Here is a 21,669-nt window from a genome sequence, read left to right on the forward strand (position 1 = left end):
GCTGGACGGACGGCCGGACCCGCGGGGCTGGGGCAGGCAGGGGCAAAGCTGCGGGCACGGCGAGCTCCGGAACCCGCCCGCCAGCCCTGGGGGCCGGGGCTGAGGTCTAAGGAGAGGAAGGCTAATGAAGAGGAGGGGAGGCACTGCTTGCTGTACCTTTAAGAAGAGCGAGGGCATCGCCGCTCCTCCCCTGCCTGGGAACAGCTTGTGCCTGGGAAAGTTGCCTGCAGCCGACCCTGGAGCATCTTTGCTCGGTGGCCGGTGGCCCTGCCCCCGGCCCCCAGCTGCGAGGTGGCCCTGGGCCCCAGAGATCCCCACTGTTGCTCCTCTTGCTGCCCACAGGAAGATGCCTCTGGACCTGTCTGTGCATTGCCCTGCCAGGAGCCGGAGGGGAGCCCCTGGGGCAGGGGCCAGGAGGGCACAGGTACGTGGGGTGCTGGGGACAGGGAATGAGGGCTGACCAAGGGGACAGAGGGTAGGTGGCATGGGGTGCACGGCAGGTTCCTTGAGCCAGGGTCAACCCCAGGGGAGCACAGGCACCAGTGGGGAAGATGAGGTGATGAGGTGCTCTGTGATGTGCCCCAAGGAGCATTGTGGTCCCACAGGTGCCCTGGGGGTGAGGAGCACCCCGAGGGTCAAGGGTGCACTCTGGGCTGAGGAGGAGCCTCCGGGGACTGTTCCACCAGTCACAGGATGGGCAGAAGTGAGACCAGGGCAACACGAGGTTCCTGCCTGCCTTGCTGGGCATCTTCTCCCTTTCTCCTCCTCCCAGCACCTGCAGCCACATCACCAGTGGCTTTTCAGCAAGTGTCTCCAGCTGTGGAGTAGGTCTCAGCCACAAGCCTGCTGTGAGATGGTGTTTTGAGCAGGGCAGGACAATGTTCCCACAGCTGACTCCAGTGCAGTCCCTGTACTAGAACCATGGATGCCAGGGCCCCACATGCTGGGTGGCCCCAGCCGTGTGTGCAGGAAGGATCCTGGATGAGGCCTGGCTGTCCTGCAGCCTGGAGGGAGCTGTGCTGGCATGGGGAGCAGGCCTTCACCACCAGTGCCCTTCCCAGGGCCAGTGCTCAGAGCCAGGCTTTAACCCAGATGGTGCCAGGGGCTCAAGTCCCTGTGGCAGCTCCATCCAGGTCTGCCTGGATCCAGGCCCCAAGTCTCCAGGACACGTGCCCCTGGGATGGATGGATGGATGGATGGATGGATGGATGGATGGATGGATGGATGGATGGATGGATGGATGGATGGATGGATGGAAGGAAGTGGGTGGCCAGCTCTTTGCCGGCAGGTGCCAGAGGTGCTCACCTTCCTGAAAGATGCTGGAGGCAAAACTGCCTTGAGCCTTACTGGAGCCCACTCAGCCCCTCACGGAGGTCTCGGTGGCAAATCCAGCAGCAGCCGTTCCCGGGTGTCCAGCCCTCTCCTGCTCCATCCCCATCCCGTAGCCGCTGCACGCCGTGCAGCCGCGGGGCAGCCCGGGTGGCCCTGGAGCGGGGAGAGCCTGAGGAGCTGCTTTCTTTACTTCCTTCCTTCCCTCTCAGGGGAGCGGTGGGAAAAGCCCTTTGGGAGGCCGGGCTGGGCGGGGGCCGCGCCGCTCCGCTCCCCCCGGCCCGTGCTCCGGGCCGCCCTCCATAAAGGGGCGGGAGCGCCGGGGGCCGGTGCGCGACGGCACCGCCTGCGCCCGGCACGGCTCGGCACGGAACGGCTCGGAGCAGTGCGGGACGGAGCGGCCCCACGGGGGCGGCGGGTGAGCCTGGAGCTGGGGCGGGGGCACTGCGGGGCACGTCGGAGCCGCCGCGGGGGCACCGCGGGCACTCGGCCGCGCTCCGCGGCGGGGCTGGCACCGCCCGGGCCGGGCTGAGCTGGGGCCGGGACCCGGCGGAGCCAGCGCGGGGGTACCGGGCCAGGTGCCCTCCGTGCGGCGGGGCAGGGGCTGGAGGCAGGGCTGAGCTGGGGCTGGGACATCGCGGGGGTACCGGGCCAGGTGCCCTCCGTGCGGCGGGGCAGGGGCTGGAGGCAGGGCTGCCCGCGCTGGCTCCCGCTGCCCTGGAGCCCCTTCCCGGGGCGGAGGAGCCCCTGCGGGCGGGGGCCAAGGGCGCCGCTGCCCGTGCCGATGCCGTGGGGCAGGGGAAGGGGTGGCAGGGGCGGATCCCGGGCTGTAGCCGGGCCGGGGCTCTCTGTATCCCCCGCACCGCGGACAGCCCCACCGGCTGCTCACGGGCCGGCTCCCACCCGCCTGTCCCGGCCCGGAGCGGGGCTCTCCCCGCGCCCTGGGGTGCCTGGGGTGGCGCTGGCACCCTGCCTTCCCAGCGCTGCCCGGCGTGCTGGCACGGGTGGTGCTGGGAACCTCCCGAACTGCTGTCCCCAAGGCTTGGGGCTGGTGTGAGACGGTGGTGGCAGCATCCTATCCTGCAGGCTCCCACGATGAGCAGCCAACTCCTACTCCTGGCTGTGCTCCCGGCGCTCCTGCGTCCTCCAGCTGCCATGGCACAGAAGAGGAGCCAAGGTAGGTGCTGAGCCCTGGGTCCACACGGTGGGTGGGACAGTAAGAGGGCTTCAGTACCAATGTGCCACAGGGCCAGTCTGTGCCCTGAGTGCTGTCACCGCTCCGCAGCAGTGTGTGAGGATGTGCTGGAGGCTGACATCGCCTTCCTGGTGGATGGCTCATCCAGCATCGGAAGGAACAACTTCCGAGCTGTCCGCACCTTCATGGAGGAGCTGGTGGGGCCCTTTGTGCAGGTGGTGGGTGAGAAGGCAGTGCGCTTTGCCATGGCACAGTACAGTGATGACCCACGGTGAGCCCAAGGCAGGGGGCACGGGTGGGATGCAGGGTGGCAGGGCTGGGTGACAGTGACAGTGTCCCCCTGCACTCCCCAGGGTGGAGTTCTCATTCTCCCAGCACACTGATGGCACAAGTGTCCGGAGGGCCATCCAGCAGCTGAGCTACAAGGGTGGCAATACACGGACAGGCGCTGGCTTCCGCTACATTGCTGACAACTTCTTCGGCCCCACGCATGCTGCGCCGGCCTGGGGTCCCCCAGGTATGTGCAGAGCAGTGACCCTGGCAACACGGGGAGAAGTGTCAGGCCCATGGTCCCCATGCTGGATCTCACACCTCTTTCCTGGCCCTGCAGATCTGCATTCTCATCACGGATGGCAAGTCCCAGGATGATGCTGAGGGGCCGGCAGCGAAGCTGAAGAGCCAGGGCATCAAGGTCTTTGCTGTGGGTGAGTGAGGCTTCTGCAGCACATGAAAGAGTCTTCTGCTTGGTTCAGGTTCCTCCCTCACCCACCACCTCCCTGTGTCCCAGGTATTAAGAACGCTGACCGCAAGGAGCTGGTCCGTGTGGCCTCGATGCCTACTGATGCCTTCTTCTTCTACGTCGGCGATTTCAAGCTGCTGGACACGCTGGTGCCACTGATAACACGGAGGGTGTGCACCACTGTTGGGGGCACCCTGCGCCTGCTGGGTATGGGCCCCCATCCTCCTCCCTGAGGGGCGCAGGTGCTGACAGTGCTGGGTGCCAGACTGTGCATCCTTAGCATCTGTCCCACCCCCAAGATGACCTCCTGGCTATCCCATCCCATCGGGCACACATCTGTGCTGCCACAGCAAGATCTCCTCTCTGCTTCATGCACTATGGAGCCAACAGCCCCTGTGCTACCCCACAGATGGGCCAAGCCACACTGGCCCCTCCAACCTGGAGATCCCGGAGCGGGGCCTGGACCATCTGCGGGTCCGCTGGAGAGCAGCCAGTGGCCCCATCACTGCCTACCGGGTGCAGTACGTGCCACTGACAGGGCTAGGGCAGCCCGTCATGGCAGAGAGGCAGGAGGTGAGTGCTTCCACCTGACTGCTCAGAGCTCCTGGGGTTCCTGGTGGCTCCACGTGTGACCTGGGGAAGATGAGGGGGTGACATTGTTCCTGCCCAGGTGAGCGTGGGGCCACGGGAGACAAACGCTGTGCTGCGGGGGCTGCGTGTTGGGACAGAGTACCTGGTCACTGTCACCGCCCAGTACGCCAACAGCATCGGCGAGTCCGTGTCCGGCCGAGCACGGACCCGTGAGTGTCCATGTCTGCAGGGATGGGTGAGTGCAGGCATGGGGCTGGGGACTCATCCCTGTTTCTGTGTGCCTCTAGAAAGCCGTGCTGGCTCCGTGCTGGATTTTCGCGTGGTGGAGGCTGGACCCACCTTTCTGCGGCTGGCCTGGCAGCCTGGCCCTGAGCCCCCCCAGGGCTACAGCCTCAGCTATGCTGTGCAAGGTGAGGGCATGGGCCCTGCGAGGGTCGGGGCTGCCTGGGCAGCCTGCCTTTGTGCAGCCCCTGGGCAGAGGGATGCACAGAAGAGTGTGAATGCAGGGATACATGCCCGGAGTGCAGTGGGTGTGTATCCACCCACCCTCACACGGCAGCCGGCACGTGTGCACTGGGCGTGGGGCGCGTGTTGTGCCAAGCTGGGGAGGCAGCCTGTGTATTCCCGCACCCTGAGGCTTCATGTGCAAGGTTCAGGGTGTGTGCTTGGGCGTACACAATGGCTGGGGGCCTGGCGTGTGCCCCCATGGCTGCTGCACATGGGGGGCAGGCAGCAGACCCCCGTTCTAGCCAGGAACGGGGCTGGAGCCACACACCTGGCAGCCTCACCCTGGCCTGGGGTGCTGCAGGGGGTGCCCCTGCCCTGGCCCACGTCCCAGCCTCTTCCCAGTGCTCCCCACCCCTGGCACTGACTGGCATCCTCAGGGCAGGGTGCAGGCCCACAGACACCCCTTCCCTGCTGGGCCTGGTGTGTGCTATGTCCCTGTGCCCCCACACCCCTCCAGGAGCACCTCAGAGAGAGGAGAAAAGCCTGACAGCCAGCGCACAGTCAGCCACACTCAGCAACCTGCAGCCTGATACTGAGTACGTGGTGATGCTCCGGCCCCACTATGCACAGCAGCCCGCTGTCCCTGCCACCCTCACCGCCCGGACACGTAAGTGCTGTGCCCAGCCAGGGTTAGGAAAGGGCTCCCAGCACAGGGATTCCCCCCTCCAATCATTGTGCCCCATTGGGATGGGGCTGCCTGGTCCGTGGCTGCCTGTGGGGGTGGGATGGGGATTCAGGTGAGCATGGCTACAAGGTGATGCTCTGGGCCCCAAAAGTTGCTCCCAGGACAGGATGCAGCACTGTGTGCTCCCAATTTCCTTTGCAGCCTTCTGGGAATGTTTCCACCAGAGCTTTCCTCCCATGACATAAAAAATGTTGACTGAAAAAATGCAGGGTTTGAGTACAGTGCTCTGTGGGAGGAAAGTGTGGTTTCCACCAGGGCAGAGGCTGTTGGAAAGCATCTCTGGGTAGGAGTGGGGGTGAGGCCCGAGGCCAGCACCTTTGCGAGCATCAGATTTTGGCAAACCAATTCCTTCAGATGCCCCAGGCAGTCTTAACCCACAGAAAGTATTTAAGGCATTAAGAGGAAGACATTTGAGCTCCATTTTGCACAGTTTGATGCTTTGAAGGAGCTGCCTGAGCATGGGCTGCACGCAGTGACCTCAGCGTGGTTAGCATTGGTGAGCAGGGGCAAGGGGGCTTCCTGCAGACAGCGCTTTGCAGGTGAAGGTCCTTCCTGCTGCCCCCTGCCCCATTCCCATGGGGAAGATGGACAGTCACCTCCCTCCCACAGGGCACCTGGTGGGCGTGCAGCACTTGGCAGTGCACAACGTGTCAGCACAGAGCATGCTGCTGGCCTGGCAGCCTGTCAGTGGCGCCACCGGCTACCGCCTCTCCTGGGCAACCCGCACAGGTAGGTGCCTCTCCCACAGCTTGTGCTGCTTCTGCTGGTCCCTGAGGAAGGACAGGAGGGAGCTGGTGTCACCTGCTGGCTGACCTCCCCAAGGGACTGCTGCACTGGCTCCCACAGGGCAGGACAGGCAGAGGGTGGACCTGGATGCCGGGCAGATGTCACATACACTGGTGGGGCTGCAGCCCAACACCGACTATGTGGTGACGGTGGCCCCACTCTTCAGGCAGCTGGAGGGGCCCACAGCCACTGTGCGGCAGAGGACAGGTAAGTGTTGGGTACAGGTGATCCTGCTGCTGTGCATGGGAGGGGGCAGGGACCAGCCCTCGTGGCCCCTATCCTTGCCATGTGCAGGACCAGGGACATGGGCTGGGTGGCTGCAGCAGGGTGGCACAAGGTACCCTGGCCCACGGGGGTCCCTCTTGCAGAGGCAGGTACAGACCAGACGCTGCAGACCAACATCCTGGGCCCCACATCCATCCAAGTGCTCTGGACCAGTGCCCGTGATGCTCGTGGCTACCGTCTGGAGTGGAAGAGAGCCACAGGTAGGCTCGAGGTGCCTGTTGCCCCTGTGGGCCCTCCATGCCAGCAGCTGGCTGTGATCCTTCCCTTCCTGCAGGACCAGAGCCCCCCAGAACAGTGTCTCTCCCCAGCAGCACCAATACTTACCAGCTGACGGGGCTGAAGCCGGGCACTGAGTACCGCATCACCCTCTACACGCTCTATGATGGTGGGGAGGTGGCCACCCCTGTCACCACCTTTCAGACAGGTCAGTGCTGCTGTGGGTCCCCTGAGCTGTCCCCCAGCATTCCAAGCCTTTGGCATTGAGGGATGTCCCAATGGGCATTGCTCAGGCTGAGGACTGCCTTGGCCATGAGAACCCCCAGCTGTGTGGTCACAGCCCAGGATGAGTATGGGGGTTGTGCTGAGTATGGGGGTAGTGCTGTCCAGGCTGTGCCGCTCCAGTGTGCCTCACGTGTCCCCTGACAGGCGTGGAGGCACCCGTGGGTGCTGTGTCAGACCTGCGGCTCGTTGAGGAGTCGGGCAGGCGGGTACGGCTGAGCTGGACCGCTGTCCCCGGTGCCACCGAGTACAAAGTGGTGCTGCGCAACAGCCAGGGTGAGTCTGTGGGCAGGGCCAGGGTGGCACCCGGGGGATCCTGACAGTGACACCGAGCCACTGCACTGCCCTCCTCCTGGCAGATGGCACGGAGAGGACGAGGCGCATCCCCGGCAGCCAGACGGGGCTGGAGCTCGGTGACCTCCGGGAGGGTGTCCCCTACCTGGTGCGTGTCTCGGCACTGGCAGGCGGCCGGGAGGGCAGTGCTGCCACGCTCACCGTCCGCCTCAGTAAGTCCATGGCAGGGTTTGGTGCCAGGAGTTCTGGTACTGCATGTTCCCACTCTGGCTTGCAGCTGTCTCTATCCCCCTGCAACCCCTTGGGATGGCAGCCTGGCTGTGGGGTCCCTTTGGACTCCCCAGGGTGATGCTGTGGTGTTATGGGGTGGTGCAGAGTACCCAGAGGTGGGCAGCATCTCGGATCTGCGGGTGATGGAGGCCGGTCCCAGCCAGCTGCGGGTCACCTGGCGAGGGCTGCCAGGTGCTGGGGGCTACCTGCTGACGTGGCAAGGCAGTGATGGTGAGTGTATGGACCATGGGGTGCTGGGGCAGCACTGCTGGAGCCCTTCCTATCCCAGCCATCACTTAGGTCTGAAGAAATCCCGCTTCCTTCCTGCTGACCCCACCACCTTCACCATCGATGGGCTGCACGCCAACATTGTCTACACCGTCAGTGTCTCAGCCATTGTGGATGGCCGTGAGGGCAGCCCTGTCACTGCCACGGGACGGATAGGTGAGGTAACCCCCGCCTGACATTGCTGGCTGGTGCCATTGGCTGTGACCCAGGGTGACAGTGGCCCTCTTGGTGTCACAGTGCCAGAGCAGGTGGGGAAGGTGACGCAGCTGGAGGTGCAGGCATCCAGGAGCAATGTTGCCCGTGTCACTTGGGTCGGTGTGCCGGGAGCCACTGCCTACCGTGTGGTGTGGAGCCGCAGGGACGGTACTGTGGGGTGGGGATGGGGGTGGGCTGTGAGGGCAGCAGGGTGGGGGGCCTCATGCCACAGTCCTTGGCAGGGGGTTCGGAGAACAGCCGGCGAGTTCCTGGCCACACCAACTCCTTTGACATCCCCAACCTGGAGGGAGGCGTCTCCTACACTGTGAAGGTGACAGCACTCATTGGCAACCGGGAAGGCAACCCCGTCTCCATTGTCGTCACCACCCGTGAGTGCTGGGGCAGGGGGCATCACCCGAGGGTGGCACTGGGCACTCCTGCCCCTGACACCTGCCCCTCTGTCCCACAGCGGAGGCAGTCCCCCCACATCCTGTCAGCGGCTTCCAGGTGACCGAGGCCTCGGAGCACCGCCTGCGCCTGACCTGGCTGCCAGTGGCTGGCAGCACCGGGTACCGCCTGTTCTGGCGTCTGGCTGAAGGTAAGCATGGCTGGCTGGAGCCCCTGCATCCCTGCCGGCCCCCACCCGCACCCCCTCACCCCTCTCTGCCCCTGCCAGGGGGGCCCCAGCATAGCCAGCAGCTCCCAGCCACCTCCAGCTCTTATACCCTGTCGGGACTGGAGCCAGGCCGGCACTACCACATCAGCATCACCAGCCTGGCTGGGGGCCGGGAGAGCGAGCCAGCCACCATCACTGCCATCACCAGTAAGGAACTGCCTACCTGAGGCCAAGGCAGCATGAGCCCCCAAGACATGGCTTGAGCCCAGAGGGGCACCCAGGGACGGACTGTCCCAGTATTGGGCTGGGGAGGGAGCACGTTGAGGGTTCCCCCATGAAGCCGGGACACCCTTTCCTTCCCCTTGGTAGCTGCCCCAAGCCATATCACCAGTCTGCGGGTGACGGAGGTGCAGAGGGATTCAGTGACTCTCACCTGGACCCCAGTCCCCGGTGCCTCTGGCTATGTCCTCTCCTGGAGCCCTCCTGCAGGTGAGAGGAGTGGGTGGCCCCAGGACGGTGGGAGGCATCCCCGCAGGGGCTGGCTGATCCCTCTGACTGTGCCCTGGGTGGCAGCTGGTGGGGAGAGGGGGCAGACGCTGCCCAGCACTGCCAGCTCCCAGCAGGTCCCCGGGCTGCGCCTGGGCCAGCGCTACACCTTCACCCTGCGGCCGCTCCTGGGGAGCACTCCGGGTGCTGAGGCGTCCGTCAGTGAGCGCACAGGTACTGGGGGGTCCCTGCAGGGTGGGCTGGCCTTGTCTCCACTCTGGTGGTGGCTTCAGCTCTTCCTGTCCCGCAGTCTGCAGGGATGCCCTCGGTGACGTGGTCTTTCTGGTACACGGCACCCGCAACAGCTCCTCTGGAGCCAGCGCTGTCCGCACCCTCCTCTCCAACACCGTGTCTGCCCTGGGGCGCCTGGGCCCTGAGGGCACACAGGTAGGCTGCTGCCACAGCACTGGGGTCACAGGGGGGTCGTGGGTGGGCCGTGGTGCCCACTGCTCCCCTGCACCCTTGCAGGTGGCCCTGGCCACATACAGCTACCGCAGCCTACCCTGGCTGCTCCTGAATCGCTCCAGTGACCTGCACACCGTGCTGGAGCAGATCCGTGCCATGCGCTACGAGGAGCCCAGCGGCAACAACATCGGTGAGGGGCAGCCCTAGGAGCTGGGGCAGTGTTTCTGGGATCCTGCTGACTGTCCCTTCTTCCTTCTCCCTGTCTAGGGGCAGCCATCACCTTTGCCAGGACGTACCTGCTGAGTCCTGGCGCAGGGCGCCGTCCCGGGGTGCCAGCAGTGCTGGTGGTTCTGGCCGACAGCCCCTCAGGGGATGATGCCATCACTGTGGCCAGGGATGTCAAGGCTGGGGGTGAGGATTAATAGGGTCTCATCAGGGTGTGCAGGGACTACTGTGGGATTCTGAGGGTGCTCTCTGCTCAGGGGTCCAGGTGCTGGCAGTGGGCATGGAGGGGGCAGACAGGGAGCAGCTCCGGCGCATGGTCACCAGTGAGGACCCACGGTACATCTACCATGGCAGCGACCTGGCAGAGCTGGAGGGAGAGCTCACCGATGACCTCTGCACCATCATCTCCACCAGGGTAAGGGCCAGAGTACCTCAGGGGTGTGCAGAGGGAACAACCCATGTGAGCCAGGGGATCTCTGATCCCTGGGTTCACACAGGCTTATCTTTTCTTGCCAGCCGGAGCCAAAGCCAAAGCCCTGCACTGTGAAGTGCCCCAAGGTGAGCTTCTCAAGGCTGTGCCATACTGTGCTGTGCCACAAGTACTCAGCATGGGTCGTGGACCCCGAGCTGCTGACAGCAGAAGCCCAGTGGGGAGTTAAGCACAAGAGTGCCAGCCCCTAACCCCTTCCCTCTGTCCCTTGCAGGGCGAGAAGGGAGAACGCGGTGAGGCAGTGAGTGCTTTGGGGACACCCCGCCACCAGCTGGTGGCTTTGGGAGGTTTGCATCTCCCAAACCAGGCTAACATCAGCTCACAGGGGATGCTTACTACTGGCTTTGTCTCTGCAGGGACTGCAAGGACGTATGGGACCACCAGGTCTCCCTGGGCAGCCGGTAATAACCTGATGGAGGGGGGCATAAGAGCCTGGAGAGGGCAGTGCCATGGTCTCCATGTCCTCATGTTCCTTTGTCCCTTTGTCCTGCCAGTGGGTGGGTGTGGGGCTAGGACCTGTCCAGCCCTTGCTACAGGGGTAGACAGGCAACACCTTTTGACCACCACTTGCCACCCAGCCTGTCCTCTCCCCTGTGTGTCCAGGGTCGCCACGGGCTTCCTGGCTCTCCAGGACCACCAGGGCCACAGGGTCCACCAGGAGAGAGTGCCGAGGGTCCGGGCAAGAAGGGGGACAGGGTGAGTACCTCTGGCCCCTCACCTAGGCACCCCAGGATCCCTGGACACAGTGACCTGGCTCCATGGGGCCTCTCACTGCCCCTTGTCCCTTTGGTCTCCACATCTATGCTGGAGGGGAAATCCCTCTGAAGAACCCCAGCCCAGCCCCACACTGCACTCTCACACCCCAGCTCAGCACATGGGGAAAGGCACCCTGGAACCCAGCTCTGCCCTGGGGCTGCCCTGAGCTCCCAGGGCTGGGACCAGCAGTGCTGGGGCACTGAAGGAGTCTGGTAGTGCTGGGGTACCCCAGATGCTGACAAAATGCTCCTCTGTCCTGTAGGGATTTCCTGGAGCTGATGGGGCACCAGGAAGTCCTGGACGCCCTGGGAATCCTGGATCACCTGGGCAGCCAGTGAGTAAGGGCGTCCCCTGGCTTTGCTGCTGCACAATGGGCTCTCCATCGCCCTGCCTGCTCCCTGAGCCAGCCCCTGCTTCCCTGCTCCCTGTGCTGAGGCGGTCTCAGCAGCTGGCAGGGGCACTGCTGGCTCCTGTGTGTGTATCCCAGGCAAAGTGTACTGTCTAGCCTTGCTTTGGCTGGCCATGCCATGCCATGCCATGCCATGCCACCCCATTCCATCTCGTCCCATCCTCACTGCCCTGGATGGCAGAGATGTGTTCACCTCCTGAGCTGTTGTTTTCTAGGGCATCCAGGGCATCCCTGGTCCTCGAGGGGATCCTGTGAGTATGGCCCCAACCCTCCCCATCACTTCTCACACCCAACACCCCTCTCATTCCCATCTTTCCTTCCCAGGGGACACGTGGGCCCACGGGACTCCCTGGCCCAAAGGGGGAGAAAGGTGACCCGGTAGGTGAAGGGCAGGGGCTGCCCCACAGGGGTCCCTGGGGAGCTCTGGGGACCCTGGTGGGCACAGCTTGGTGCCTGGCATCTCCTGGCCCCAGGGCCTCGCCATGTCCCTGCCAGACCCCTGGCACTGTGGCCACAGCAGGGCACATGTGGCACACATGGTCACTGATTTTATCTCCCCCTCCTGGTGCAGGGAGAGCCCAGGGTGATCACGGATGGAGAGCAGGGGCTGCCAGGCCCGAGAGGGGAGCCGGGTGTGCCGGTAGGTGTGGGGATATGGGTGTGAAGGGGTCTCTGCCAGCACCCCCAGCCCACACCTCAACTGATGGAGCCCCTCTGTCCTGCAGGGCAGGCCCGGCCCACCTGGGATCCCTGGCCCACGGGGGCCCCTTGGTGACCCAGGCCCCCCTGGTCCACTCGGACCCATGGGGCTACCAGGACCTCCTGGAGAGTTTGTGAAGGTACATCCCCGATGCAGCATGGGGAAGGCTGGGGATCTGTGGGCAGAGGGATGGGGAACAGGCAGCTGCCTGGAGCTGCTGCCTATGGGCTGCTCCTGGCCCTGCTCGTGGGCTGTGCCTGCACAAGATGCTCGTGCCTGAGCTGTTGCTGGCACTGGGCAGTGTGGGGAGAGGCACTTGGCATGCACATACCCTGATGCCACTGATGATGGCTCTACCCAGCATGTTCCTCTCCTATTCAGGGAGGGCATGGGAACAGCCCAGAACTGCCCTAATTTGCTTTTTTCACCTTTGCAGGGAGAGAAGGGTGACCGAGGGGAAAGGGTGAGTGGCTGTGCATTTCCCTGACTCCTTTACCCTACTGGATGGGGGTCCCTTGAGTGTCCAAGGGCACTGCAGCCCCTCAGGGTGCTGGGGAGGACTGAGCCCTCAGGGCAACCACAGGAGCTGACCCTTCTCTCTGCAGGGCCCCCCTGGATTTGTGGATGGGGCAGTACCTCGAGGGGACCCGGGACCCCCAGTGAGTTGAGCCCCCAGGCCCACAGGGCTGGCAGAGGGGATCAGAGCTGCACTGGCTGTGTGTGCCCAGGGCTGAGTCACATCCCCAGGGGCTGAGATTGTCTCTCTTGCAGGGCCTCCCTGGGGACCCTGGGCCTCGGGGACCTGCTGGGCCCCCTGGGCTGAAGGGAGAGAAGGTAAGAAGGTGGCAGGGATGCTGCCCACTGGGGCTGGACCTCACACCACTCTGAGTGAGGATTCCCATCTAATGGGCATCTTGTGGCATGAGCATGGCTCTCACCTTTCCAAACCCCCAGGGTGATGGCACAGAAGGTGTCCCAGGATCACCTGGCCGCCCCGGGGACCCAGGAGACAGGGTGAGTGTCCTGAGAGAAGGAAAGGCAGGCATGAGCTGCCCATGCCAGGAGCCAGGCCCTGGGCTTGAGCCCTCCTGTTTTGGGTAGCCTGGGCATTGCCTTGTCACACCAAAGGTGACAACGTCTCCATTCTCCTCTGCAGGGTCCTCGGGGCCCGCCGGGGGAGCAGGGCAGGAAGGTGAGCGGTGCAGGGACCCAGGGATGCTCCTGCCATACCCTTGGCAGAGAGAAGGGGGTTCTGGTTCTGTGCCAGGACCCAGGATGTCCCCAAAGGTCCTGCTGCCCCTGACCCTTTGTTCTTCCTATGCCAGGGAGACCGTGGGGCGCCGGGTGAGCTGGGAGAGATGGGCGAGAAGGTGAGAGAGTCCCAAAGCAGGGTCCTGGTGTCCCTGAGAGCTGCTGGTGGCACTGCCTGGGCATGGCTGTCACAGCCCAGGGGTCTTGGGTGGGATCCAGGGCTGACTCGTGAAGAGCTCTGGGGTGGGGGCAGTGTGATGTAGGGGGAGGAAGGCTCCCTGAACCCTCCTCTCTTTGCTCTGCAGGGAGACCGTGGTGTGCCAGGCCCACAGGGTGAGAAGGTAGGAGCACCTGGGGCATGGTGGAGTGATGCCTACTCTGCCCTGAAGCAGCCACGCTGGCAGGGGGTGGCAGGATGCCCACACACCTTCCTCTTCCTCCTCTCCTGCAGGGTGAGATGGGAGCCCCCGGGAACCCGGGGCCAGCAGGCAGAGAGGTGAGTCAGGGTGGTGGCTGTGCTGCTGGGGAGCCAGGAGCTGCCATGCCCTGGGTGGTTCCCAGGCACTGCCGGCCCCCTGAGGTCTCCAATCTCGCCACAGGGAGCTCCAGGACCGAGTGGCCCCCGGGGGGAGAAGGTGAGGGCAAAGGGGGGTCCCGGTGGGGTGGCAGGGGTCTGTGGGGAAGGGGCTGGCAGTGACACCTGTCTCTCTGCAGGGTGACCCAGGACCACCTGGCAGGCCAGTAAGTGTTGCTGCCCAGCAGCTCCAGCTCTGCCTGCCCCAGCCCCAGCACAGGGAGCCATGGGCAGTGCCCAGCACGGTCTCCTCTGCTTCCCCTGCAGGCTCCCAGCGTGGCTGGTGTTGGAGAGAAGGTAACCCTGGCCCAGCTGTGCCCTCCACCCTCTGGGCATGGCTGTGAGCATGGCTGGGGAGGGGGATTGCACAGTTGGACTCATCCTGGTCCTAAGCCTGGTCCACAGCTGCAGTGGAGGGGGAGGGGGGGGGGAAATGGGTGGTTTGGGGTGCTGATTTTGTCTGCTCCAGGGTGACAGAGGTTTCCCAGGACCAGAAGGACCTCCTGGCCCCAAGGGTGACACAGGAGATAAAGGTGCCCGTGTGAGTACTGCCTTGAGGATAGGAAGCACAGGGCACAGCCCTGCCCAGCCTCATGGTGCCTGTGCTGTTGCTCCATGCTGTGTCCTTCCATGTCCAGGGACCCCCTGGCCTGAGCATGCCTGGGCCAGCTGGCCCCAAAGGCGAGCAGGGCGATCGGGTGAGTCTGGGGGCACCCTGGGGACCCCAGCCCGTGGGCCTGGCCCCTCCCCTGGCCAGGGCTCACCGAGCTGCCCCCTCCCCAAGTGACACCGGCTCTTCCTCTCCAACAACCAGGGGATCGTTGGCCTCACAGGCAGGAGTGGCCCAAAGGTGATGTCACTGCCCTTCCATTCGTCTGTCCGTCCATCTGTCTGTCTGTCCGGCTCTAGAGGGGCTGTTCCTGCCGGCTGTGCCCCTTCTCTCCCCAGCTGCCCAGCCTCTGCCCTGACTGTTGTCCCTTCCCCTGCCTAGGGTGACCCAGGAGAGCCAGGGGAGAAGGGGGAGCCAGGCCGAGCGGGCGCCCCGGGGCAGCCGGGGCTGCGAGGCAAGGAGGTAGTGTGGGACACGGGGCTCTGGGGCACTGTGGCCCTGAGCACAGCGGGGCTGCCACGGAGCAGGGGGATGCTGGTGACTTGTGCTTTTCTCTCCTGGCCGGTGCCCACTGATTTGTGCCTCAGGGAGAGCGAGGAGAGAAAGGTGACGAAGGCACCCCGGTGAGTGAGGCTCCCCTGTTCCCCCTGCCCCTGTTCCCACTGCCCCTGTTCCCACTGCCCCCCACCGACCCCCTCTTTCCCCACAGGGAGAAGCAGGCCTGCCTGGCAAGCCTGGAGACAGGGGTCCCCGGGTAAGTGCAGGGCTGCTGGGCACCCTGGGCAGGAGAGAGCCTCACGGCCTCGGGGTGGCTCCTGCCAATGCACATCTCCCTTTGCCCTCCACCCAGGGCCTTCCTGGCTACCGTGGCCCCCCCGGGGAGAAGGGTGACCTGGGGGACCCAGGACCTGAAGGCAGGAATGTGAGTAGCCCCTTGTGTGTGCCCAGTGCTCCATGGACCCCCAGCACCCCTCACAGCTCCCTGCCCCACACCCAGCACCCCTCACAGCTCCCTGCCCCACACCCACTGCCCCTCACAGCTCACTGCCCCACACCCAGCACCCCTCACAGCTCCCTGCCCCACACCCAGCACCCCTCACAGCTCACTGCCCTACACCCAGCACCCCTCACAGCTCCCTGCCCCACACCCAGCACCCCTCACAGCTCACTGTCCCACACCCAGCACCCCTCACAGCTCCCTGCCCCACACCCAGCACCCCTCATAGCGCCACACCCACTGCCCCACACCACCCAGCACCCCTCACAGCTCCCCCACTGCCCCCACACCCACTGCCCCTCACAGCTCCCCCCCTGCCCCACACCCACTGCCCCTCAAGCTCCTGCCCCACACCCAGCACCCCTCACAGCTCCCTGCCCCACACCCAGCACCCCTCACAGCTCACTGCCCCACACACAGTACCCCTCAGGGCTCCCTGCCCCACACCCAGCACCCCTCAGGGCTCCCTGCCCCACACCCACTGCCCCTCAGCTCACTGCCCCACACCCACTGCCCCTCACGCTCACTGCCCCACACACAGTACCCCTCACAGCTCCCTGCCCCACACCCAGCACCCCTCACAGCTCACTGCCCCACACACAGTACCCCTCAGGGCTCCCTGCCCCACACCCACTGCCCCTCACAGCTCCCTGCCCCACACCCACTGCCCCTCAGGGCTCACTGCCCCACACCCACTGCCCCTCAGCTCACTGCCCCACACACAGTACCCCTCACAGCTCCCTGCCCCACACCCAGCACCCCTCACAGCTCACTGCCCCACACACAGTACCCCTCAGGGCTCCCTGCCCCACACCCACTGCCCCTCACAGCTCCCTGCCCCACACCCACTGCCCCTCAGCGCACTGCCCCACACCCACTCCTACCCCGTCCCACAGGACCCACACCCCACGGGTCCCCCATTCCCTCCCCCTCTGACTCCATCCCTCCTTCCTGCAGGGCAGCCCTGGAGCACCAGGGAGCAAGGGTGACCGTGGGGACCCAGTGAGTGATGGCAGGGCCACACGTGACCCCCCACCCCAGAGCCAGCTGTGCCCTCCCCAGGGCTGTGCCAGCTCCCCTTAATCTGCTTCCCTTGCCCTTCTTTCAGGGGCCTCCTGGACCCCCAGGACGAGCTGTAAGTTCTGCCTCCCTCTTCTCCCTGCCCATGGGCTGGTGTCCAGCCCCATCCACAGCCCCTCTCTGCCCCACAGGTCGATGCTGGGCTCGGAGGAGTGGGGATAAAGGGTGAGAAGGTAATGACTGAGTCCTTGGGATGCTGGTGGTGGGATACCCTCTGCTGTCCTCTGGGCTCTGCCTGCCCACTGGGATCCATCAAGGCCTCCCTGCCCAGAACAGCCTCTGCCACGAGCAGCTGATGTGCCCCACGACTGAGAGGCACATCAGGGCACAGGGGCTGACACTCATGCCCTGTGATGGAGGAGGCCCTGTAGGGCTGAGCTTTCCAAAGGAGCTGGTGTGCTCCTGGCTCCCCAGCCCCACAGGGGTCCCATGGCAGCACCCAACACTCTGGGCATTCTGCTTTTACAATTTACAACCCAGCTGAGGCTCAGGACAGCTTTGGCCACAGGTTGTGCCCTGGTGCAGGGTGGCACTGTGTCCCCAGCTGTGGCTCTGTGGCTCAGCAGTGCTGCTCAGTGCCTTTTTCTGCAGCCACACTCTGGTCCCCATTGCCCCAGCAGGAGCTGCACTGAGCCCAGCCACCTCTTTTTCAGCCTGTGCCTCTTATTTTGAGACAATTCCTCTCACCCCAGCCCTAAACCACACAGCACCAGCACTGTGCACTCTGGCACAGGCTTGGTGCAGCACATTACCCTCTGACCACTGTGCCCTTCCCTGGCAGGGGGACCCTGGGGACCCGGGTGAGGATGGTGCCAAGGGTGCCCGGGGTGATGCTGGCTCCCCTGGAGTGCCTGGAGAGCGGGTAGGTGCTGGGTGCTGCTGTGGGGGGCACTGGGGCACCATCAGGGGGGATGTTCTGCAGGAGAGCTGGGGGTCCTGGCGTGCAGGCACTGCCTGCTGAGCAGCCAGGACCCCTCCTGTCCCCCCATGCCCCACTGCTGAGGGTGTCTCTTTCTTGCAGGGTGTGGAGGGTCCCCGTGGCCCCCCTGGCACGCGGGTGAGTGTCCCCTTTCCCACGGGGGTCTGAATGGGGACACTGCCCTGTGCAGCTCCTGGTAATGGGAGATGGTGCTCACCTCTCTTTGGCCTGTAGGGTGACCCTGGGGACCGAGGCCTGCCAGGAGAGAAGGTGAGAGCACTGGGGGCTGAGGTTGTCCCACAGCACTCCCATCCCACCCCAGATCTCCAACCACCCTTCCCTGCTCTCTCGCAGGGGGACCGTGGCCCGCCAGGGCTGGATGGCCGCAATGGGCTGGAAGGCAAACCTGGGCCCCCAGGGCCTGCTGGGCTGAGGGTGAGTGGGGGCCAGGCTGGGGGAGCTCTGTGCCTGGGTGGGAGCTGTGGGACAGAGGGATGATGGGCTGGGAGGAGCTGTCCCCCTGGACACTCCCTGCTCCAGGCTGGGGATGCTCTGGAGGGGGGGCCTTTGGCAGGGTAGCAATGTCCCTGTCCTCACCCCCTCCTTGTCTGCAGGGGGACCCGGGGAAGCAGGGAGATCCTGGCCGGGATGTAAGTACCTCTGGAGAGGGTGGGTTTGTGTTCCTGCTGGGGCCATCAGGCTTGCAAGGGACCAGTGTCCTGTGCCATGCATCTCCCCTGTCCCCAGCAGAGTGCCACTGCCAGTGACAGTCCCTGCCCCCAGGGCTGCCCTGTGCTCCCACCATCTCCTTTCCCTGCAGGGGCTGCCTGGGCTGCGTGGGGAGCAGGGACCCCCTGGCCCCGTGGGTCCCCTGGGGCCACCTGGCGTGCCTGTGAGTACCACCAGCTGCACCCTAGGGACACATCCTGTCCATGCCCTCTGTGGATCCCAGCTGGATCCATCTGGCAGGGCTCACCCTGTGCCCTGCTCCCCCTTCCCTGCACCTTGAGGCTCCAGTGAGGCCCAGGCACCCCTGGCTGGTGGAGAGCCTGGGGGGCTCCCTCACTGCCTTTCTTTTCCTGCCAGGGCAAACCCGGTGAGGATGGCAAACCTGGCCTGAATGGCAAGAATGTGAGTAGGGGAAACAGGGCATGACTTTGGGGCTCTCCCAGGATGCTGAGGGATAGTGATCCCAGTACAGCATAAGGAAAGGGGAGGATGTGGCAAAGAACCCCCATGCTCTGAGCCATCCTCCAGTTTGTACCCATGTTGAGAGCGCTGAGTGGGGCACTGACAGGCAGCCTTTGTTCCCAGGGAGAAGATGGGACACCAGGAGAGGATGGGAGAAAGGTAAGGAGGTGATCCATGGGTGTGAGGTCCCCATGTGATCCCCACAAGCCTGGTGGCTACACCCTGCCCAGACGAGGAGCACCATCCTGGGGCAGTGGATGGGGCAGCATCCCTCCAACTGCTTTCTCTCCTGGTTAGGGAGACAAAGGTGATGCAGGACTGCCTGGGAGAGAGGTGAGTACTCCCCAAGGAGGAGTGTGGGATGGGGGTGCTGGGTGCCTGCCCCCCTCGGGCACAGACCCTGGGGTGATGCTGCTGTCTCGGCAGGGCCGCAGCGGTGCCAAGGGCGAGCAGGGGGACAGAGGTGTGCCAGGCCCCCTCGGCCCCCCTGGCCTCCCCGGCGTCCCAGGGCAGGTTGGCCCCCCAGGCCAGGTGTGTAGTTCTCTCTCCACCCCATGGTGCCTCTCAGCACCCAACCCTGGAGTCCAGGCTGCTCTGAGGCAGGCAGGGCCCCCATCCATGGCTGCCTCGGGGCGCTGCCCTGTGTCCCTGGGGGCCGGGTGCTATTGTGTCACCTCCGTGTCTTCTAGGGCTCCCCAGGCCTCCGTGGGGTGGCTGGACCAAAGGTAAGTGTGCTCCTGCCCCCCAGTCCCCCAAGGCAAAGGTCTGGGGGGGACCACATCCCAGAGGGAATAAACCCCTGGCAGGAGTCCTCACCCCCAAGATAACAGGGCTGGACCCTGGGGCTGCAGCTGGTGCTGGGCAGCCTGACTGCTCCCCTTGATCCCTTTGCTGTGTTTCAGGGGGACCCGGGGGAGCCTGGGCTGCGAGGGGAGCCGGTGAGTACCCAGCACAGAGCCTGACAGGCTACAAGCACCCCAGTCACAGCCACAGCCCCTGCCCAGGCAGCAAAGTGTTAACTCTGAAACCTACCAAGGGCGAGCACTGCTCACCCCTCTTGCTGCACCTCTGTACATCTTCCCATTCCCTCTTTTCCTCTAAACCTAGGGGCGACCTGGCAACCCTGGAGCACGTGGAGACCCTGGCACCACAGTGGTGAGTCCCTACCCTGAGCTGCTGTGCTGGGACAGCAGCACCAGCCCTGGGGCACAGAGAGCCATCCACAGCCTCTGTGGTGGGAACCTACTCTGTTTTAAATGTCTTTTTTATTGCAGAACATTGAGCGTAGCCTGGAAGCACTTGGCATCAAGGTATGTATTTCCTGACTGTCAGGCTGGGGCTTTTTCCTGCCACATGGCAGCAGGAAGAGGGCATGGGAGGTGCTGGGGGATCTGAGCAATTTAGGACGGGTTGGCAGAACTGTGGGGTGCTGCCGCAGCTGGTTCCACTGATGCTCTCTCCTCCTTCCCCATGTTGCTGGGGCAACATCATGGGCTGGGCTGAGGATGGTGGTCAGCAAGGGCTGATGGCACCTGTCTCCTTCTCTCCCAGGTTTCATCCCTGAAGGAGCTCACGGGTGCCTATGATGGCAGCTCAGACTCGTTTCCGCCTGCGATCGAGCGGCTGCGGGGCCAGAAGGGCTCTCGGGGGGATCCAGGAGAGAGGGGGCCCCCGGGCCGAGAGGTGAGTGCAGCCAGGCTCGATGCCAAGGCCCAGCACTCTGCCCCACTCCTGCTTTCTGGGCTGGCTGGGGTTCATGGGGAGGGCTCACAGCCCTGCCTCAGGGCTGGCTCTGGCAGCACAGCTTTTGTCTTGCAGGGCTCCTTAGGCTTCCCTGGCGAGCGAGGACCCAAAGGTGACAAGGGAGACCCAGGTACCCCCGGCCCCCAGGGCCCCATGGGCCGGGCCGTGGGTGAGCGGGGTCCCGAGGGCCCGCCTGGGCAGCCAGGGGAGCCTGGCAAGCCAGGCATTCCTGGGGTGCCGGGCCGGGCTGGGGAGCTGGGGGAATCCGGGAGGTCCGGCGAGAAGGTGAGTGTGTGTGGAGGTGTGGGGTGAGGTCTGGGGGACCTGCTCTGGGGGCTTGGGGACAGCCCTGTGACAGCCACCACGGTGTTTGCACAGGGCGACCGAGGCGAGAAGGGCGACCGAGGGGAGCAGGTGAGCTGGGACAGGGACATGGTGCCCTCCATCCCCTCTGGTGCTGTGCCCCTCTTGAGGGGATGCAGGGCTCTCTATGGGGTGGGCAGATGCCCATTTCCATACCTTCCTGGCCATGCCAGGACTGCTCTGCTCTCCCGTGCCCTTCGACACTCACCCTATTTCTCTGCCCTTCTCAGGGAAGGGATGGCTTGCCTGGACCCCCGGGGCCCCCAGGGCCCAAGGTAGGTGATGGCTGCTGCTGGAGATCATCATCAAAATGCCAGCCTGCCACTCTGGGAATGGATGGCCACATCCAGTGCCTTGGCTCAGGGGCCTGGGGAGGGCTTTGCCCCTGAGGGATCCTTCCTGAGGTGCCCTGGGTGCTGGCCCTGACTGTGCCCTGCCCACAGGTGGATGTGGTGGAGGGCAGCCTGATGGGCCTCCCGGGGGAGCGCGGCCCCGTCGGACCCAAGGGAGCCAAGGTGTGTGGCTGGTCTGAAAGGACAAGGCAGCTGAGATAACCAAGCTTGGGCAACATCATGGGCTGGGGCTGAGGATGGTGGTCAGCAAGGGCTGATGGCATCTGTCTTCTTCCCAACACAGGGTGAGCCCGGAGCTGAGGGCGAGCGGGGACCCAAAGGAGACAAGGTCTGAGGTTATAAGTCTCCCATGTCAAAGGGAGCAAAGCCCTGGGTGAGGGCACTGCTGGGCACAGCCCTCAGCAGGCTCTGGGAGGTCATGGGAAGGTCCCTGCCTGTCTTGTGACCCTGTGCTTGTCCCCACTGCAGGGTGAAGGTGGCTTGAGGGGTGACCGAGGGGAGCCTGGCGAGAAGGGCAGGGACGGCAGCCCGGTGAGTGCCACACTGCTCCCCTGCCTGGCACTGCCCCTGGGCCTGCCTGGCACTGACCCCATCCCTGTCTCCATCCTTTGCTCCAGGGCCTCCCGGGTGAGAGAGGGCTGGCAGGCCCTGAGGGGAAGCCGGTGAGTGGGGCCATGGTGGAGAGATGCAGGCTGGGATGGGGGGGAGCTCCTGTGGTCTCACACCAGCCACCACCAGCACCAGCAGGAGCGTTTCTGCCTCATTCACCTCCTTCTGCC

The 21,669-nt window shown here is 64.7% G+C and overlaps 1 protein-coding gene across 1 annotated transcript in view; it reads left to right on the forward strand.

Annotated features, from left to right (window-relative positions):
• The first annotated feature begins 326 nt into the window (after window positions 1-326).
• Window positions 327-21,669, forward strand: part of COL7A1 (collagen type VII alpha 1 chain) — a 32,328-nt gene continuing 10,985 nt past the window's right edge. Inside the window, 81 exon segments of the mRNA XM_030956764.1 lie at window positions 327-424; window positions 2,416-2,506; window positions 2,615-2,795; window positions 2,878-3,010; window positions 3,012-3,041; window positions 3,135-3,228; window positions 3,312-3,470; window positions 3,673-3,836; window positions 3,934-4,063; window positions 4,142-4,264; window positions 4,819-4,968; window positions 5,656-5,775; window positions 5,893-6,039; window positions 6,201-6,317; window positions 6,392-6,541; window positions 6,763-6,891; window positions 6,975-7,121; window positions 7,285-7,410; window positions 7,480-7,623; window positions 7,705-7,830; window positions 7,905-8,051; window positions 8,132-8,260; window positions 8,339-8,485; window positions 8,648-8,767; window positions 8,852-8,998; window positions 9,075-9,211; window positions 9,293-9,419; window positions 9,497-9,640; window positions 9,712-9,869; window positions 9,971-10,012; window positions 10,159-10,185; window positions 10,301-10,345; window positions 10,548-10,640; window positions 10,963-11,034; window positions 11,325-11,360; window positions 11,434-11,487; window positions 11,681-11,749; window positions 11,835-11,948; window positions 12,246-12,272; window positions 12,415-12,468; window positions 12,581-12,643; window positions 12,764-12,823; window positions 12,966-13,001; window positions 13,135-13,179; window positions 13,366-13,401; window positions 13,512-13,556; window positions 13,660-13,695; window positions 13,775-13,801; window positions 13,902-13,931; window positions 14,104-14,175; window positions 14,273-14,332; window positions 14,449-14,484; window positions 14,626-14,706; window positions 14,832-14,867; window positions 14,954-14,998; window positions 15,095-15,166; window positions 16,199-16,243; window positions 16,350-16,376; window positions 16,453-16,494; window positions 17,103-17,183; window positions 17,343-17,378; window positions 17,475-17,510; window positions 17,595-17,675; window positions 17,855-17,890; window positions 18,061-18,132; window positions 18,327-18,371; window positions 18,555-18,590; window positions 18,729-18,764; window positions 18,858-18,962; window positions 19,121-19,156; window positions 19,334-19,369; window positions 19,539-19,586; window positions 19,706-19,741; window positions 19,983-20,114; window positions 20,250-20,459; window positions 20,553-20,588; window positions 20,768-20,812; window positions 20,981-21,052; window positions 21,174-21,218; window positions 21,359-21,421; window positions 21,508-21,552. Coding sequence (XP_030812624.1) covers window positions 347-424; window positions 2,416-2,506; window positions 2,615-2,795; window positions 2,878-3,010; window positions 3,012-3,041; window positions 3,135-3,228; window positions 3,312-3,470; window positions 3,673-3,836; window positions 3,934-4,063; window positions 4,142-4,264; window positions 4,819-4,968; window positions 5,656-5,775; window positions 5,893-6,039; window positions 6,201-6,317; window positions 6,392-6,541; window positions 6,763-6,891; window positions 6,975-7,121; window positions 7,285-7,410; window positions 7,480-7,623; window positions 7,705-7,830; window positions 7,905-8,051; window positions 8,132-8,260; window positions 8,339-8,485; window positions 8,648-8,767; window positions 8,852-8,998; window positions 9,075-9,211; window positions 9,293-9,419; window positions 9,497-9,640; window positions 9,712-9,869; window positions 9,971-10,012; window positions 10,159-10,185; window positions 10,301-10,345; window positions 10,548-10,640; window positions 10,963-11,034; window positions 11,325-11,360; window positions 11,434-11,487; window positions 11,681-11,749; window positions 11,835-11,948; window positions 12,246-12,272; window positions 12,415-12,468; window positions 12,581-12,643; window positions 12,764-12,823; window positions 12,966-13,001; window positions 13,135-13,179; window positions 13,366-13,401; window positions 13,512-13,556; window positions 13,660-13,695; window positions 13,775-13,801; window positions 13,902-13,931; window positions 14,104-14,175; window positions 14,273-14,332; window positions 14,449-14,484; window positions 14,626-14,706; window positions 14,832-14,867; window positions 14,954-14,998; window positions 15,095-15,166; window positions 16,199-16,243; window positions 16,350-16,376; window positions 16,453-16,494; window positions 17,103-17,183; window positions 17,343-17,378; window positions 17,475-17,510; window positions 17,595-17,675; window positions 17,855-17,890; window positions 18,061-18,132; window positions 18,327-18,371; window positions 18,555-18,590; window positions 18,729-18,764; window positions 18,858-18,962; window positions 19,121-19,156; window positions 19,334-19,369; window positions 19,539-19,586; window positions 19,706-19,741; window positions 19,983-20,114; window positions 20,250-20,459; window positions 20,553-20,588; window positions 20,768-20,812; window positions 20,981-21,052; window positions 21,174-21,218; window positions 21,359-21,421; window positions 21,508-21,552 — 6,690 coding nt within the window. The 5' untranslated portion in view covers window positions 327-346.

Source organism: Camarhynchus parvulus, chromosome 12 (assembly GCF_901933205.1).
Source record: "Camarhynchus parvulus chromosome 12, STF_HiC, whole genome shotgun sequence".
NCBI lineage: Eukaryota > Metazoa > Chordata > Aves > Passeriformes > Thraupidae > Camarhynchus > Camarhynchus parvulus.